The sequence below is a fragment of the Anolis sagrei genome, chromosome 6, assembly GCF_037176765.1.
Source record: "Anolis sagrei isolate rAnoSag1 chromosome 6, rAnoSag1.mat, whole genome shotgun sequence".
Taxonomy (NCBI): Eukaryota; Metazoa; Chordata; class Lepidosauria; order Squamata; family Dactyloidae; genus Anolis; species Anolis sagrei.
In genome coordinates this window covers 26,505,470-26,525,058 of record NC_090026.1, presented here as the reverse complement: position 1 = coordinate 26,525,058, position 19,589 = coordinate 26,505,470, and the positions used below count along the sequence as shown (strand labels likewise).

Sequence of the window (19,589 nt, the reverse complement as noted above, 5' to 3'; positions counted from 1 at the left end):
ACAGCGGGAGCTCATCCCGCTCCCCAGATTCAAACCTTTAAGTCAGCAAGCTCAGCAGCTCAGCGGTTTAACCCACTGAGCCACCAGTGGGTTACAATAACCGGTGGGTTATTTTATTTTCAGATAAAAAAGCAAAGATTTAGATTAAAAGAGCTCACAAGACATTATGCACAAGCAACCTGAGAAACTTTCAAGACCTTTCTAGCTATCTATGAATTCTTAAATCACAGATTGTAGATGTTCTGTGCTCTTGTTGCTACTACTTAAAATTAGCACTTAGGTCCCATTGCTCTTGCATAATGTGAAAAATCTTGCATTGGGTGATACAACAGAGTACACTAACAGCTTGAGAGGAAACAAATGAAATTTCCATTACTACAAGAGTGTGTTGTACTTTCAATGAGCAGATGTGTCCCTGTGTCAGAGATTGAGACTGACAGATAGGCAGCAGATCCCAAGGAACTTTCCTTTAAATGCATTTGCCAGAGTGAAAACTGGTGACAGTTTTCACTGTCACCTATCCTGGTTCACACCAAATAACAACTGCTGAGGTTCTCTCTTCTATACAACCATTTATTTTCCAGTTTTCAGTCTGGCAACCTTAAGTATGAATCCTTAGAGCAGGGGTCCTCAAACTAAGGCCTGGGGCCCAGATACGGCCCTCCAAGTTCATTTACCTGGCCCTCACTCAGGGTCAACCTAAGTCTGAAACGACAACAACAATCCTATCTCATCAGCCAAAAGCAGGCCCATACTTCCCATTGAAATACTAATAAGTGTAGTATTTCATTTTAATTATTGTATTGTTTTAAGTGTCTTTTAAACTACAAATAAGGTATGTACAGTGTGCATAGGGACTCATTCATGTTTTTTCAAATGATAATCTGGCTCTCCAACAGTTTGATGGACTGTGACCTGGCCATCTGTTTAAACACTTTGAGGACCCCTGCCTTAGAGTATGACATTTGTGTGATGAAGTGAAGATATCTTATATCTTAAGAATATTCACAGTTTTCTGTCTTTATTTTGCTTTTTCTATTATAAAAGAAACACAAAGAGGAGGAGAAGGACGACACAAACATGAATGCAGATTTAATGCATTTGGTGGTAAGTAGTTCAATGGTATCACTACATTCAGGATGCTGGGTTATATGGCAGTGTGGAAGGGCGCTTAGTGCAGTGGTTCTCAACCTGTGGGTCCTCAGGTGTTTTGGCCTAGAACTCCCAGAAATCCCAGGCAGTTTACCAGCTGTTAGGATTTCTGGGAGTTGAAGGCCAAAACATCTGGAGATCAACAGGTTGAGAACTACTGTCTTAGTGGATGATCCCTGTCTTAACTGACAGGGAGAGTGTGTCCCTGTGGGTGCTTTTGGATCTTTCAATGGCTTTTGATATCATCAACCATGGTATTCTTCTGGAACACATAGAGGGATTGGGAAGCAGAGACACAGTGTTGTAGTAGTTCTGGTTGTACTTCTCAGGCAGGTTCGATATGGTGGTGCTTGGGGATAGCAAAAAAGGAGTTATGTAGCCTCCAACAAGGGACCATTCTATCCCCAATACTTTTTAACATTTACATGAAACTAAATTTTAAAATCTTTTTTCTTCTTTCTTCATTGATCCAATACTCTGGCAGTTTTGATTTGTGTAGATAAATAAGAAACCATACTTACTATCTGTGTAAGACAAATATTTGCTCTGATCTTCAGGAGGGTTTATGCCTCCATCTTTGAGCAACTTAAATTTGACCGGGCTGTGCGTACCCATTAATCTTGGAACAAAACAGCAATCATGATGTAACATGACTGCATGAAGCGTCTTTTTATGCTGAATATTAACTATGTTAATATGCATTCCTTTGTTTTTATATAATATCATTTGGATTGCTTCAAGGCATTATACTTGCAAAGGCATGCATTCTATATGGAGAAGTTTTATTTGGTATAGAATGTGAATGCAGCTGTACTAATGCACTCATAGTGGGCTATATGAACAAAGGACACCAGTACATTGTCATCTTCACAGTCTGTTTTTTCCCATTTCAAGTTCTGTCTTTGAATTTTTTTTAAAAAATGTATTTATTTATTTAAATGTTATCCTGTCTCTCTTTCAAGGGTATATATTAAAACAAAATGTAGTTAAAACATCATATGGGCACTCCCTGAGTTTCAAACATCCGACTTACAACTGACTCATAGTTCAAAACGGGGGTGAGACAACAGGAAATGAGAGGAATCCACCCCTTGGAATGGAGAGTCGCTTCTGGAAGTTATCATGGGGAAAAGGTGTCTCCACTGAAGCTTTATCCCCAATACCTATTTCCAAAACAAGTCAATTTTTTCAAAAATCAGTTACCACAAGGACAGAAAGTGAGGCGAAATCTTCTGAACAGGGGTACAGAGAGCAAACACCAACACCAAAGGAGTGTACTGTTAACCCTTCCCTATGCTATCCAAAAATCACATATAGATGGAGTTACACTTTAAAAGTAACATTTCCGAGTTACATACAAATTCAGCTAAAGAATAAACTTACAAAACTTGTCTTGTTTGTAACTTAGGGGCATTTTTAAAGAAAATGTTTCAAATTAAAACAAATATTTAAAATATAATTTAAAAGCAGGTAAACTACAGACCCCCATCAAAAGTCTTTTGATGCAACAAAATAAGAGCTAAAAGACTGCATATTTAAAAGGGCCTTAAGCTGCCAGTGCAAAAGGAAAAGTGATGAGGCTAACAAAGAGAGGTTCTAAGATTAGGAAAAGCCACTGTGAAGTCTGGTTCTCATCTCCTCAACTATCTTACAGCTTTAGGTCCAGATTATCTTAAACCCAATCTTCCTAAATGAACTTGCCCAGGTTTTGACAATTTTTGGGGAGAGCTTTCTCTGGATCCCAGCATGATCACAAGGATATCTGATGAGGACTTTGCCTGCTCCCAGGCCCTCAATCTTTTCCCCAGAGCAGAATCTGTTATTTTTACTGAAAAGTAGAGACCTATTTATTCAAATTGGCCATCTAGTTTTAACTAGTTGGAGTGGTTCAATATATATGCAGGTTCTTAAAATGTGATAGATTTTTAATGTATTTTTAACTATTCCTGGTTAATGGTTTTAAATGGGATGTTAATGTTTTTTATATTTTTCTATTAGCAATTGTTTTATTCTTTAAAATTTCATTTACAATGGAAGCTATTTTAAGTCCCATACAGTAGAAAAAGGGAATAATTTATATATATTACATTACTTCATTAATGTAAAATAAATTTAATTAATAAATGAGTCTTTTTGGGTAGTGGGATCAAAGTAAAGTTTCCCCCAAAGAACTTAAGACTTAGATATGCTCATATATGTTCCAACAATTCCAGCTGTAGTGACTTAGCCATCAGAAAACAGATGGTGTAGACATAATTTCCTTGAATCTTGCCTACCTTCATCCTAGCCTTCTAATGCTGTGTGTAGGGGGTGAAGTGAGAGTGAGGGAAGCAAAAGAGCATCATAGAAAGCTATTGCTTGTTTGATCCCCATTTAGCTACCTTTCACCTTATGGATATCATGCAGGGTACAAATAGGAGGTGGCAAGAGTAAATCATGGAAAGATATAGCTTCCTTTTCCAGCTTCCCACCCATTTCCCATGTTGGCAGTTAGGGGGTGGTGAGACCATCTAGAAAGGTTCTTGTTCCTTATTAGAATTCTCCTGCTTACATTCCAAATGTTCTGTAGGGGACAGGCAGGCAGAAACCAAGAGAGGTTTGTGGAAGGCTATAACCAACCACAAACCTTTCTTGAGTCCTCCTCCCACCTTCCACATGGCAACAGGGGGATGGGGAGCCTGTGATCTTCTCTTATCTCCCTAACATCCTAAATATGCCATGGAAGTGGGTGAGGGAGAACCTTCTGTCTTGCCATCAGATATTTTATTTCCCCTTTCCCAACAATTGAATATTTCTTTAACAGAGCATATCATCTTCTCCATCCTCTAATCCAGTGTTGCTCAACCTGTGGGTCCCCAGGTGTTTTGTCCTACAACTTCCAGCATCCCAGCCAGTTTACCAGCTGTTAGGATTTCTGGGAGTTGAAGGCCAAAACGCCTGGGGACCCACAGGTTGAGAACCACTGCTCTAATCTTTCTTCTTAACTGACTTTAAATAAAATCTAAGACATAAAGTGGGAAAATGCAAATAATATGTAAGAGAAGGAAATTCTGGGGACCAACCATTCTGATACGTTGTTTAATTTCAGATAAAATCATTTTTGAAGTTTCTATGGTGGTAATTGGAAATTTGAATTTCAAAAGAGGATAATTGGGTGCAAGGGTGAGGATAAAGATTTCAGGTGATCTTTTTTTTACTCATTATTAGATGTTTGGAGTTTGCTGAAAATCATAAGGAAGACCAATTCATGCATTTTCGGATGGACATGGGGAACTACCAATAACTTCATGAAGAATTGTAAGTTTATATTGCATCTGCATTCATTTCTCTTTGTTAGTATATAGTTAATCTGGTGATAGGAGCCCCCGGTGGCACAAAGGGTTAAACCCTTTTGGCAGCAGGACTGAAGACCAACAGGTCTGAGTTTAAAATCCGGGGCGAGTGTGGATGAGCTCCCTCTGTCAACTCCAGCTACCCATGTGGGGACAGGAGAGAAGCCTCTCACAAGGATGGTAAAACATTAAAGAAAACCATCTGGGCATCCCCTGGGCAACATCCTTGCAGATGACCAATTCTCTCACACCAGAAGCGACTTGCAGTTTCTCAAGTTGCTCCTGACATGAAAAAAAAAATCTGGAGAGTTCTGAATTCTGAAAGCTATAATATTTTGGTCATTTTATCCCAAATTTCTGAAATTCCATGATAGCCCACATTTGATCAAACACCTTCTTTGGTTATTTTAATTAAAAGATACAGGACCGATCTGGTGCCCAGCTGTCCTCACAGCCTAAAGTCAGGGGAAAGCCTGGATCCTGGATCAGGCTTTTCTCAACTTCAATTAGCTGCCACTGGCTGATCCATATCTACACTGACCTGGCTTGTGTGTTCTTCTTCAGCAATAACTGTTGCAATCTTAGCCACACTCTGATGTTACTTAACTACACGTGTCCCAATTTTTACCTGTGAAATGTTGAAGGATATGGGATTTCACTGTCATCTCTGATGGATTAATGTGTGATGGTTGCTTCTTCACCAGCTCTCTCTCTCTCTCCTTAATGCCATATGCGGAAGCACATTTATATTGGTACATGTTTTCATGTAAATGCTTTCTCATTACATCTTACTAGGTGATGTCAAATCAGATCATCTGAATAAGGAAAAAAACATCTCTCTAATGGATGCTGGTGTAGCCATAAATAGTGCTTATCCACTTGTTCTCCATCCCAAGAGAAATGTGAAACTGATCCTTTCTTTTGACTTTAGTGCAGGTGGTCCATTTCAGGTAAGTCTTTCAAATCTTTCAAGATTGAGCAAAATGCAAACCTTACAGCCACATAAAGCCCTAATTTTGTTTTTGCGGCATTTAGATACTCTAGAGTCCCTAGTTTATCCCATACAAAGAAGGAGGAGTAAGTCTCATGACAGCTTTCATATCTCTGTAATTTGCTTGCTGGGCTCTTCTGCATTTTTGGGTGGGAGGAGTTTCAAGAACTACATGCACATTTCTGGCCCCCTTCAGTGTTTTTATTTTATTTTAAATATTTAAATTTGGGAGGGGGTTGGTTCTGAAATCTTTGTAGCCTACACTGAAAATTGACTCCTTGACCTCCCATGGTTGTCCACTCATGAATTAAAGCATGCGTAATCACAATACAGTTGACATCATGTTGGTGACATGTGCCAATATAAAATTAGATGTCTATTTATTTTTCTTTCATTCTTTTGGTTTTGGCCACTGTGGGAATTGGTATCCTCTCTCATTTTGAAATCTGCCATAGTCTTTTAGTATATGCTGTCATTGTTATGCATTTTATCAAATTATTATTTTGTGGAGGAGAGCTGTGGAGGCCAAGCATGAAGTCAAAGTGAGGCGAGAGAAGAGATGTAGCAAAATTATACCAGTTAACTTTTACATTATGCCTTGTAATACGATATCTCATTTTGGTTTTGATCTAAGTCTCAGCAGGAATTTAAATGGGAAGTTTAATTTGTTGATTTCAGGTTTCATTTATTGATGTTAGGTCTTAATTTGATGTTAGGCTTTAATGTTACTTTTATATGTGGGCGTTTTCTGGGATTTTATGTGAGTATCATGTGTTTTATATAGGCATCGAATGTTTACCAGTGTTATGCTGGCATCTGTCCTGAGTCCCCTCAGGAAGATAGGGTGGAATACAAATAATTTATTTTTATTCTTCATTCTCCCTCGCAGTGCTTCACAAGTCAGTGGTCCCTCCCATAAAACAGCACTATTTTTGTGCTTATCGGGTACAATTGTGTCTTTCTTTACCGGGGCAGGTCTCCAGTGGCTTAGAACTGACATTCTGACTAGCAGTGCTCTGGTATTTATTTATCGTGTCATCAGCAACCATATCATTGTGTTACAATTCTAACAGAACAAAACAAACACACAGATTTTTTAAAAAAACAACAGATTTTGCAAACTTGGTAGTTGGTTAAATGTCCTTTGACCAGTAGCTGGCCACTTGGAGTGCCTCTGGTGTTGCCGCAAGAAGGTCCTCCCTTGTGCATGTGGCAGGGCTCAGGTTGCATTGCAGCAGGTGGTCTGTGGTTTGTTCTTCTCCGCACTCGCATGCCGAGTAGCCCCATGTCTTAAGATTGGCTCTGCATCTCGTGGTGCCAGAGCGCAGTCTGTTCAGCACCTTCCAAGTTGCCCAGTCTTCTGTGTGCCCAGGGGGGAGTCTCTCATCTGGTATCACCCATGGATTGAGGTGCTGAGTTTGGGCCTGCCACTTTTGGACTCTCGCTTGCTGGGGTGTTCCAGCGAGTGTCTCTGTAGATCTAAGAAAACTATGTCTTGATTTAATTCGTTGACGTGCTGACTGATACCCAAACAGGGGATGAGCTGGAGATGTCTCTGCCTTGGTCCTTTCACTATTGGCTGCTACTTCCTGGCGGATGTCAGGTGGTGCAATACCGGCTAAGCAGTGTAATTTCTCCAGTGGTGTGGGGCGCAGACACCCTGTGATAATGCGGCATGTCTCATTAAGAGCCACATCTACTGTTTTAGTGTGGTGAGATGTGTTCCACACTGGGCATGCATACTCAGTAGCAGAGTAGCATAGCGCAAGGGCAGATGTCTTCACTGTGTCTGGTTGTGATCCCCAGGTTGTGCCAGTCAGCTTTCGTATGATGTTGTTTCTAGCACCCACTTTTTGCTTGATGTTCAGGCAGTGCTTCTTGTAGGTCAGAGCACGGTCCAAAGTGACTCCCAGGTATTTGGGTGTGTTGCAATGCTCCAGTGGGATCCCTTCCCAGGTAATCCTCAGAGCTCGGGATGCTTGTCTGTTCTTAAGGTAAAAGGCGCATGTCTGTGTTTTAGATGGATTAGGGATCAGTTGGTTTTCCCTGTAATAGGCAGTAAGAGCACCTAGAGCTTCGGAGAGCTTCTTTTCAACCATCTCAAAGCTCCCTGCTCGAGTGGTAATGGCACGATCATCAGCATAGATGAAACTCTCTGTCCCTTCTGGCAGTGGCTGGTCATTTGTGTAGATGTTGAACATGGATGGAGCAAGCACGCTCCCCTGAGGCAGGCCATTCTTCTGTTTCCGCCATCTTCTTCTCTGGCCCTGGAACTCAACAAAGAAGCTCTGGTGAAACATATCTGACATTAATTTAGTAGTCCAGTAATATAATTGATGGCTTTTTTCTTCACTAAATCACTTGATGCCAGTGCCTATGGTTGTTCAATGATGTCCATAGCATAGATCCATCTCAATTGACAACTTGTCACAGTCTCTAGGAAGGGTAGCAGCAATATGAAAATAGTGTACAATATGATACTGAGCTTCTTTTGTTTACCCAGCACTTTATCTGAGGGGAAAGGCTAAATCATTTCATCAAATTCTGACATAATCCTGAAATGAGTATAAATGTGATGTAAAAAAGGAATATTCTTTCCAATCAACAATCTGTCGGTGATTTCTTTTTCATGTGTATTTGCCAGTTTAATCATCAGTTGTCCTGATTTCTCTTTCAATTTGATGAAGACTTTATATAGCGCATCGAAATACTGTGAAAGCAATCACATTACATTTCCTGATCTCAATAAGGTTGAACTGCCGGACAAAGAACCATCAAACTGCTATATATTCAAAACAAAAGACCTAACCATTATGCATTTTCCACTGTTTAACAAAGACAACTGCAAAGGTAACTTGAGATTTAATTATTGATGTGAAATTCATATAAATAATCAGATATTGGAAGAGAATGCTAGAAAATAATTAAACAAGTTACCATTCTTCCAATCCTGAACTAACACTTTCAAACCAGGAATAGATTTTTTTTTCAAATCTTCCTACAGGGTCTTATACTATTACTATTCACAATTAAAACCAATTACTTATTACTATTCACATATAAAACCAATTAATACGATAAAGAAGTACATTTGGGCATATATCACGTATAGATCTAAAATAATTAATGGGTTTCTTAAAAAAAAGGATTAAAATGCATCAAACGAAAGCAATGATTGTGCAATTCGATAAGATCATTCTCAGAACAATTAGCTGCAATGCTAAAAACAATTTTTCATTGCTGCCAATGTGGAAAAAGAGAGACCTTTTGAGTTCCACAGAGTATCACAAAGGATATTTCTTTTTCTGAGACAGTGATAGATGATAGGTAAAGGTAAAGGTATCCCCTTGACACTAAATCTAGTTGAGTTCAACTTTGGGGGGTGGTGCTCATCTCCATTTCTAAACTGAAGAGCCGGCATTGTCCATAGATGCCTCCTAGGTCTTGTGCCCGGAATGGAGTGCCATTACCTTCCTGCCAGAGGGGTACCTATTGAACTACTCACATTTGCATGATTTCAAACTGCTATGTTGGCAAAAGCTGGGGCTAGCTCACCCCATCTGCAGATTCAAACCTCCAACCTTCTGGTTAGCAAGTTCTGCAGCTTAGCAATTTAACCCACTGCGTTACTTGGCTCTGAATATAATGAGCAACTCCTTATCTCCCTTCTAAAAAGATAATGAGGCAAATCCTCATTTTTAGCACCTCCACAAACAACTAAATAAATGTTCAAAGGGGTATGATAATATCATCCATCAGTCATAACTGATGGCTGCAGGCATGGTTTAAAAAGTTTGTAAGTTTTATCCACTAAAGTGACTTTTCACTGGTTGGATTTGTAAACGTTTATACTATTGTGAAAAAAATGTTTATAGACTACCTTCCTCTTAAAGAAAGAAATTGGAAAACAAAGTCTGAAAAGGGACAAAGCCTGTTTGTGAGTTGAATATCTTTCTGAGTTAACATGAGAGAGCTTGAACTGTTTATGGAATGCTAACAGTAATCATTGATTTCTCTATATTCATCCCTAATATGCCTCATATTTAGGTAAAATTGATGACTATTGGAATACTTACGGAACTTTCAAGATGAGCTATTCAGAGCAAGAGATCAGAGATCTACTCGAAGCAGCAAAGAAAAATGTAGAAGGAGTTGAAAAGAAGATCTGGGGAGAGATAAAGCATTTATGTGGTCATTCTTCATAGAAGGTTGAAACAAGTATTCTTAGTAGAGTCTCGCTTATCCAACCTTCACTCATCCAATGTTCTGTATTATCCAATGCAGTCTGCCGCCTGCTGGGATCCACAGCTCTTTTTGGTGTTAAATTTGTAAATACAGTAATTACTACATAACGTTACTGTGTATTCAACTGCTTTTTTTGGTCGATTTGTTGTAAAACATGTTTTGGTGCTTAAATAGTAAATTTGATGTTTAATAGGCTTTTCCTTAATCCCTCCCTATTATCCAACATTTTCGCATTTCCAGCATTCTGCTGGCCCATTTATGTTGGATAAGTGAGACTCTACTGTATTAATATTCTGGAGAAATAAATTTTTACTTCTATGCTCAGTAAAAGAATCTGAAGAAATCTTCAGCTTCTTTTTGTTTGTTCCCTTTTACTACATATCTCCTAATCACGTATGGATGTACAATTTGTGGGGACTATATGATGATGTGGGCAAATATGATGGCTTGATTCTTATGATTATATCTAACTGAAAAGGACACACTGAATCAACTGAATTTTCTAATGACTCCCCATTAAACATCAGAATTACTTGAGTTGAGACTAACCCATAGGGATTTTAAACCACAATGTTGATTAAGTGGAATGTTTATGAGAAACTTTCATAACTGTTGAAGCTGGAAGGAAAAAACATTGGTGAAAATGTTTACTCTTCCTGCAATACCTTTCAGTGCCACTAGAGTTTCAGTTTATGCCAGGTTTGTCCTTATCCAGCAGCAATGATCTCGGCAAAGTTAACATGGCCATTCAGGTCATTTCTGGGGCAGTTCTACATGAAAGACAGTCTGTATCCTCACTGCAATACCACAGCAGATTGACACTAAATTAATAATTATTAAATTAATAATTAATAATTATTATTAATAATTAATAATTATTAATGGTTATAACCATAGCTCAGTGGTATTGAACTCTGAGATTTCTAGTTTTGTGAGAAATTTACCCTTCTTTGTCAGAGAGCTCTGGTGCCACAACAAACTACAAACCTCAGGATTACACATGACTTCAGCACACTCGAGAATGAATCCACTTTAAATCCAGTTTCTTCCTCCTGCAGAATTCTGGGGTTTGTAGTTGAGTGAGGCTGTTAAAAGGCTCTTCCCTAAACTACAAACCCTAGAATTCTACAATAGGCAGAAACTAGAGTGATGAGGTAAATAGAGTGGAATCATGGCAATTAAAGTGATGTCAAACTGCTATAATTTTTTAGTGTGGATAATCACTCAGTGACCCCATAATTCTAAATGGAAAACAGTCCTGAGAAACAAAATATATTCCTTAGTGTTTGCAACTGATACTGCCTGATTCATTATGTATTGTACACCTGAAGATTACTTTTCTGCTATTCTTGTATTGAAAGCATATCAATAAAACTTTTGTTTCAATCACATTCTTGAGTTTATATTTTTCCCCTTACCAATTAAATGGAAACATTGGAGAATTACATATTGCAACCGATCTTATCGTTACTTTCTTTGTTTCATTTTGTAAAGAGTTGAGTACACTTTACAAAACTTTACATTGTAAAATGAAAGACTTCACAAAAGCAGTCAATTAATAATCTAAGCATGATTAAATTAGTTGTGAAATCTTCGCTGTAATAAAGCAGATTTCCCTGTCGCTCCCAATCCTTACTTGGCAAGGCTAGGAAATCTGCAAAGCGATAGAAGCACACTTGAGATGACACGAGACAACACTGAGTGAGGGTCGTGCTTTTGCGTGGCTTTTTGGGAGATGGAACATTGCTATTATTATTATTATTATTATTATTATTATTATTATTAAACTTTATTTGTACCCTGCTAGCATCTCCCAAAGGATTCGATGCGGCTTACACAGGCCGAGGCCTCAACAACACAACATAACAATACAATCTAAGCAAATCAAACAATTAAAAACAGAATAAAGCAAAATAAACAACAAGCACATTACACTAAACACAGTAAAACTGGGCCGGGCCGGAAGGTGGGTACAAGATTAAAAGTGCTGATGTGACAGGAGGTATATAAAGGACTTCTAGGGCAAGTGCGATGTGCGATGTGCAGCAATCATTGGTTCTGATAAAGTGCTTATGGGACTTGGTAGTGGAGATTTCCTAATCTGGGAAGGCGCATCAGAAAAGCCAGGTCTTCAAGTTCTTTCTGAAGACAGCCAATGTAGGGGCCTGTCTAAGGTCTTTGGGGAGGGTGTTCCAGAGTTGGGGGGCCACCACGGAAAATGCCCTGTCCCACGTCCCCACCAGCGCGCTTGCAATGCCGGTGGGATCACGAGCAGGGATGCCGGTGGGATCACTCACTTTCTGAGACCGCTGTTGACTTCATCCAATGACTGATCAGGACCAAACTTGGCACATAGACCTCTCATGACCCACTTTATGCCCTGGTGTGGTTTGGCTGGGGATGGACTATGGATTATGGGATGTGCAGTACCTTTGCTCAATTCCTGAGACCACTGCAACCCACATCCAATTACCGATAAAGACCAAACTTGGCACACTGAGTCTCCATGATGCACTCTACATCCTGGTGCAGTTTGGAAGAGAATGCACCATGGACGATGGGACTTGCAATACCTGCACTCCCATCCTAAGACCATTACAACTGCCAACAATGATGGATCAGGACCACAATTAACACAGAGAGCCCGCATGACCCACTCTACATCCTGGTGTGGTTTGGAAGAATTTGACAATGGATGATGGGACTTGCAGTCACTTCACTCACTTACTGAGACCACTGAGACCCTCGCCAATGACTGATCAAGACCAAACTTGGCACACAGAGTCCCCATGACCCACTCTACATCCTGGTGTACTTTCGAGGAGGACAGACCATGGATGATGGGACTTCAAGTACCTCCACTCCCTTCCCAAGATTGCTGCAACCCTCATCTAATGACCAATCTAGACCAAACCTGGCACACAGAGCCCCCATGACCCACTCTACATCCTGCTGCAGTTTTGGAGGAGGATTGACCATGGATTATGGGACTTGCAGTATGTTTACTCACTTACTGAAACCACTGCTACCCTAATCCAATGACTGATCAAGACCAAACTTAGCACACAGAGCCCCCATGACCCAATCTACATCTTGGTGCAGTTTGGAGGAGGACAGACCATGGATGATGGGACTTCAAGTACATCCACTCCCTTCCCAAGATTGCTCAACCCTCATCTAATGACCAATCTAGACCAAACTTGGCACACAGAGCCCCCATGACCCACTCTACATCCTGCTGCTGTTTGGAGGAGGGTGCACCATGGATGATGGCACTTAAAGTACCTTCACTCACTTCCTGAAAACAATGCAGCCATTATCCAATGACCAATAAGGACCAAACTTGGCATACAGAACCGCCATTACCCACTTTCTCTAATAACCCGGGCAGCGCCGGGTCCCCAAGCTAGTGTATATAATAAAGGTGAAAGTTTGTATGCGGCGGACAAAAGTGTGGCGGTGCGACGGGAGGAGTATGTGCCAGCGTTTTGATTGGCCAGCCTGAAAGTTCCAACATTCTGATTGGCTGCCGCAGTGGTGCTATTTGCATATGGTCTCTGATTGGCCAGCTTCAATAGGAGCCCCTGCTGGAGAAAAGAGTTCATGGCAGAAACGGGGACATGAGAAGGAAATTTGCATATGGTCTCTGATTGGCCAGCCTCAATTCCAAGATTCCGAGATGACAAAGAGAGGAAAGGAAAAGGCCAGAGGGGGCTAAGTCAGACAATTACCAATACAGACCAGACTTGGCACACATTACAACTGCCAACAATGATGGATCAGGACCACAATTTACACAGAGACCCAGCATGACCCACTCTACATCCTGGTGCGGTTTGGAAGAATTTAACAATGGATGATGGGACTTGCAGTCACTTCACTCACTTCCCGAGACCACTGAGACCCTCGCCAATGACTCATCAAGACTAAACTAGGCACATGGAGCTTCAATGACCCACTCTACATCCTGGAGCAGTTTGGAGGATGACAGACCATGGATGATGGGACTTCAAGTACCTCCACTACCCAAGACTGCTGCAAAACTCATCTTATGACCAATCAAGACCAAAGTTGGCACACAGAGCCCCCATGACCCACTCTACATCCTGCTGCAGTTTTGGAGAAGGGTGGACCATGGATGATGGAACTTCCAGTACCTTCATTCACATTCTGAGACCTCTGCAAACCTCATCCAATGACGGATCAAGACCAAACTTGGCACATAGACCTCTCATGACCCATGTTACATCCTGGTGTTGTTTGGAAAACTTTGGAGATGGATGATGGGACTTGCAGTACCTTTGCTCACTTCCTGAGACCACTGAGACCCTCGCCAATGATTAATCAAGACTACACATGGCACATGGAGCTCCAATGACCCACTCTACATCCTGGTGCAGTTTGGAGGAGGACAGGCCATGGATGATGGGACTTCAAGTACCTCCACTCCCTTCCGAATATAGCTGCAACCCTCTTCTAATGACCAATCAAGACCACACTCAGTGGTCTCAGGAAGTGAGTGAAGTGACTGCAAGTCCCATCATCCATTGTTAAATTCTTCCAAACTGCACTAGGATGTAGAGTGCAGGCAGGCGTAGAGGCAGGCGCCTCTTCCAGCCGCGGCGCGCGCCCAGCCCCGCTTCGCGCCCCAGCCCTACCGGCCCAGCCCTCAGAGCCAATCCTGAGCCCCCATGATCCACTCTACATCCTGCTGCAGTTTGAAAGGGGATGGACTTTGGATGATGGGACTTGCAGTACCTTCACTCACTTACTGACACCACTGCCACCCTCATCTAATGACTGATAAAGACCAAACTTGGCACACAGAGCCCCCATGACCCACTCTATATCCTGCTGCTGTTTGTAGGAGGATGGCCCATGGATGATGGGACTTCAAGTACCTTCACTCACTTCCTGAAAATAATGCAGCCGTTATCCAAAGACCAATAAAGACCAAACTTGGCATACAGAACCACCATTACCCACTTTCTCTAATAACCCGGGCAACGCCGGGTCCCCAATCTAGTATATAATAAAAGAGAGTGTTTGTATAGGACAGAGGAAGTGCGACGGAGGGAGGGCGGTGTATGTGCCAGCGTTCTGATTGGCTGCCGCTGTGCTGCTATTTGCATATGGTCTCTGATTGGCCAGCTTCAATAGGAGCCCCTGGTGGAGAAGAGGGTTCATGGCAGCAACGGGGCATGACAGAAGGAAATTTGCATATGGTCTCTGATTGGTCAGCCTCAAATCCAACATTCCGAGATGAGAAAGAGAGGAAAGGAAAGGCCGGGGGCTGGGTCAGAACACTACCAATACACACTGAAATAGGCACACAGAGCCCCCATCACACACTCTACATCCTACTGCAGTTTGGAGGAGGATGAACCATGAATGATGGGACTTGCAGTACCACCACTCACATTCTGAGACCGCTGTTAACCTTATCCAATGACTGATCAGGACCAAACTTCGCACATAGACCTCTCATGACCCACTTTACGTCCTGATGTGGTTTTGCCGGGGATGGACCGTGGATTATGGGACTTGCAGTACCATTGCTTCAGACCACTGCAACCCTCATCCAATTAGCGATAAAGACCAAACTTGGCACACTGAGTCCCCATGACGCACTCTACATCCAGGTGCAGTTTGAAGGAGGATGCACCATGGACGATGGGACTTGCAATACCTGCACTCCCTTCCGAAGACCATTACAACTGCCAACGATGATGGATCAGGACCACAATTTACACAGAGACCCAGCATGACCCACTCTACATCCTAGTGCAGTTTGGAAGAATTTAACAATGGATGATGGGACTTGCAGTCACTTCACTCACTTCCTGAGACCACTGAGACCCTCGCCAATGACTCATCAAGACTAAACTTGGCACATGGAGCTTCAAAGACCCACTCTACATCCTGGAGCAGTTTGGAGGACGACAGACCATGGATGATGGGACTTCAAGTACCTACACTTCCCAAGACTGCTGCAAAACTCATCTAATGACCAATCAAGACCAAAGTTGGCACACAGAGCCCCCATGACCCACTCTACATCCTGCTGCAGTTTTGGAGAGGGGTGGACCATGGATGATGGAACTTCCAGTACCTTTACTCACATTCTGAGACCTCTGCAAACCTCATCCAATGACGGATCAAGACCAAACTTGGCACATAGACCTCTCATGACCCACTTTACGTCTTGGTGTTGTTTGGAAAACTTTGGAGATGGATGATGGGACTTGCAGTACCTTGGCTCACTTTCTAAGACCACTGAGACCCTCGCCAATGACTAATCAAGACTACACTTGGCACATGGAGCTCCAATGACCCACTCTACATCCTGGTGCAGTTTGGAGGAGGACAGACCATGGATGATGGGACTTCAAGTACCTCCACTCCTTTCCAAAGATTGCTGCAAACCTCTTCTAATGACCAATCAAGACCACACTTGGCACACAGAGCCCCCATGATCCACTCTACATCCTGCTGCAGTTTGAAAGGGGATGGACTTTGGATGATGGGACTTGCAGTACCTTCACTCACTTACTGACACCACTGCCACCCTCATCTAATGACTGATAAAGACCAAACTTGGCACACAGAGCCCCCTTGACCCAGTCTATATCCTACTGCTGTTTGTAGGAGGATGGCCCATGGATGATGGGACTTCAAGTACTTTCACTCACTTCCTGAAAATAATGCAGCCGTTATCCAAAGACCAATAAAGACCAAACTTGGCATACAGAACAGCCATTACCTACTTTCTCTAATAACCCGGGCAACGCCGGGTCCCCAAGCTAGTATATAATAAAGGTGAAAGTTTGTATGCGGAGGACAAAAGTGTGGTGGTGTATGTGCTAGCTTTCTGATTGGCTGCCACTGTGGTCTCTGATTGGCCAGCCTGAAAGTTCCAAGATTCCGATTGGCTGGGCAGCGGTGCTATTTGCATATGGTCTCTGATTGGCCAGCTTCAAGAGGAGCCCCTGGTGGAGAAAAGAGTTCATGACAGAAACGGGGACATGAGAAGGAAATTTGCATATGGTCTCTGATTGGCCAGCCTCAATTCCAAGATTCCGAGATGACAAAGAGAGGAAAGGAAAAGGCTAGGGGCTGAGTCAGAAAATTACCAATACAGACCACACTTGGCACACAGAGCCTGCAAGACCGACTCGACATCCTACTGCAACCATGGACCATGTGGCATGATTAACCCAACAACCAAGTGGCTTCTTTTCTATTGCTGCTTTCTTCTGCCTTCACAGGCATTGTAATATGTACTGTTCTGCCTCTGTGTTACTTGGGTTGGATTGGAAGGAATTTTAACACAAAGAACAAATAGGAGGCTATATGAAAATTAAAATGATGTTTTATTTAAACAAACCAAATTTTCTTTCCTTTGGTCGTCACTTTAAACCTTTTTGAAAAGGAAATCTGAGATCTTCTGCAGCCCTGTACTTAATCCAAAATGTGACTGCCTTTATTTTACTAAATAGCTATTAGATGTGACTTCTAGTAGTTCCATTATCTATAACTATAATGTCTATAACTATATCTAACCCGTATCTAAATTATAACTATCTAATTATCTCTGACTGTACTATCTATATTATTTCACTATCAATATATCTCTGACGTGACTATATTATTTTACTATCAATATATCTCCGACGTGACATGAAATCCTGTTCTGTTTCTAACCCTCTGTTTCCTTTTGTTCCTTAGCTCTAACTGATTTCCTAACTGTCAAAACTGCCATTCTAAGGCAGGCAGCAGCTGAGGCTTGAGCTCCTTCCTTCTCCCATATCCTTAAAGGCACAGAGAGCAAATTATAAATTCTGCCTCTGGAGGCAAAACATGTACCATGTTATCATCCCCTTGCTCTGCCATTGAAGACTTCTGATTGTGCTTGGCCTGGTTCCTCCGCTGCGGCCCTTGTGCCCAGGGAAACCCTTCTGGGAGCACATGACTCTGGCGGCTTGGCCCACAGGTTCATTGAAACCTGTGTTAGACTTAAGGCAGATCGATTCAAACAGAAAACATCATTTCCTGTTTCCTATTCTAACAAAAGACAGTTCCAAATAGCTCCACTGTTTGAAATTAGGATTACAGCAGAAGCTACACATTGGAGCTTCAAAATTATTAGGTTTCTAAACCAATATTTTTTCTAGATTTGGGTTCTAGGAACTCAAACTTCCCTGAGCAATATCCTCATTTCCTCTTTAAAAAAATACCAAGCATGTTGATGTCTCTTGCGTCTGCTGAGGCTGTGCCGATGGCTGACCTGTGGGATGGCCTAAGTAATGGCATCCTAAGAGAGAGAAAAAGAGAAGAGAAAAACAGAGAACATGAGATTCCATGAGTCATATTGTGAAAATAACTGCTTTGGAGCAACCAATTTGGTATAGTGAATAGAACACTGAGACTGTAATTAGGGAAGCCAAGTTCAAGATTATTCAGATCTGGTGTCAGATCAGATATTTGAGGTTGAGCCGATGGCTGACCTGTAGGCAGTGCAATGAATATAGGAACGGAACAACGGATGACGAGTTTGGATCATGTTATCAGTTATGAGACGCCAGTGAGTGGTTATTGTCGTTAATTGATTAGTCTGTTTGTGCTGGTACAGTTGTACCAGGAGCTCCATTTCTGTTTGCTTTTGCATTTAATGTTTATTGCAGTCCTAAGTTTCAGGGACCCTGCAAATAGGTGGCTTCTTTTGGCTGCAATCATAGGGCAAGCCACCTGTCAATAATAGTTAGGAAATTGGCCAAGAAGAAGCAGCGAAGGACAATAACACAAATAACAGAAGAAGGGGAAAACTACACCACGGAAAGAGAAATTGCTGGACAATTCAGGGAATTTTACAAAAAACTCTACAAAAAAGATCCGACACAGAAAGAAGACATAATCGCATACATATCAGAACAAAAAATACCTCGAATGAATGATAACGAAAGAGAACTTCTAAATGCCCAGATCAAAGAAGAAGAAATAATTAAAGTGATAACCGACATACCAGGCAATAAGGCACCAGGACCCGACGGATTTCCGGCCCAATATTACAAACTTCACAAAGAAGAATTGGTAACATACTTAAACACAATCATGAACAATATAAGAGAAGGAAGTAAAATACCGGAATCATGGAAAGAAGCCTACATAATGCTACTTCATAAAGAAAACTCCGACCCAGCGAACGTACGAAACTATCACCCCATTTCGCTATTGAACTGCGATTACAAGATCTTCGCTACGGTCATCGCCTCCAGACTCAAAGAAGTGCTCAAAACAAGAATAAAGGAGGACCAAAGAGGGTTTCTACCGAGAAGGCAGATGAAGGACAACATAAGATGCATATTAAACGTAATCGAATACTACGAACAAAACAGACAAAAGGAAGTCGGCCTTCTCTTTGTGGATGCTGAGAAGGCGTTCGACAATGCGAGCTGGGATTTCTTAATATCTACATTACAAGAGACGCAGGATACCAGATAACAAATGCAATACAATCCATTTACACCAAACAGTCGGCGAAAATAATCGTAAACGACCAACTTACGGAGGAAATCAACATACAAAAAGGGGTCAGACAGGGATACCCTCTGTCTCCATTATTGTTCATAATGATACTGGAGATCCTCCTAAACGATCTAAGGTCGGACGACAATTTAAAAGGAACAAAGATCGCCTCCGAAGAATACAAAGTCCAGGCCTTTGCAGACGACGTTGTATGCATCGTGGAAAACCCTGCGGAGTTAACCCCAAAATGGCTATTGAAGATCGAAAAGTTCGGGAAACTAGCTGGCCTCAAGATAAACAGGAACAAATCTAAAATACTTACAAAAAACATCAATGCAGAGAAG

At 41.6% G+C, this 19,589-nt stretch overlaps 1 protein-coding gene across 1 annotated transcript in view; it reads left to right on the top strand.

Annotated features, from left to right (window-relative positions):
• Positions 1-17,510, top strand: part of LOC132779609 (cytosolic phospholipase A2 gamma-like) — a 38,363-nt gene extending 20,853 nt beyond the window's left edge. The window contains exon 8 of the mRNA XM_067470534.1: positions 17,449-17,510. Within this exon, the coding sequence (XP_067326635.1) occupies positions 17,449-17,510 (62 nt within the window). The remainder of the gene's footprint in view (positions 1-17,448) is intronic.
• Positions 17,511-19,589: the final 2,079 nt, after the last annotated feature.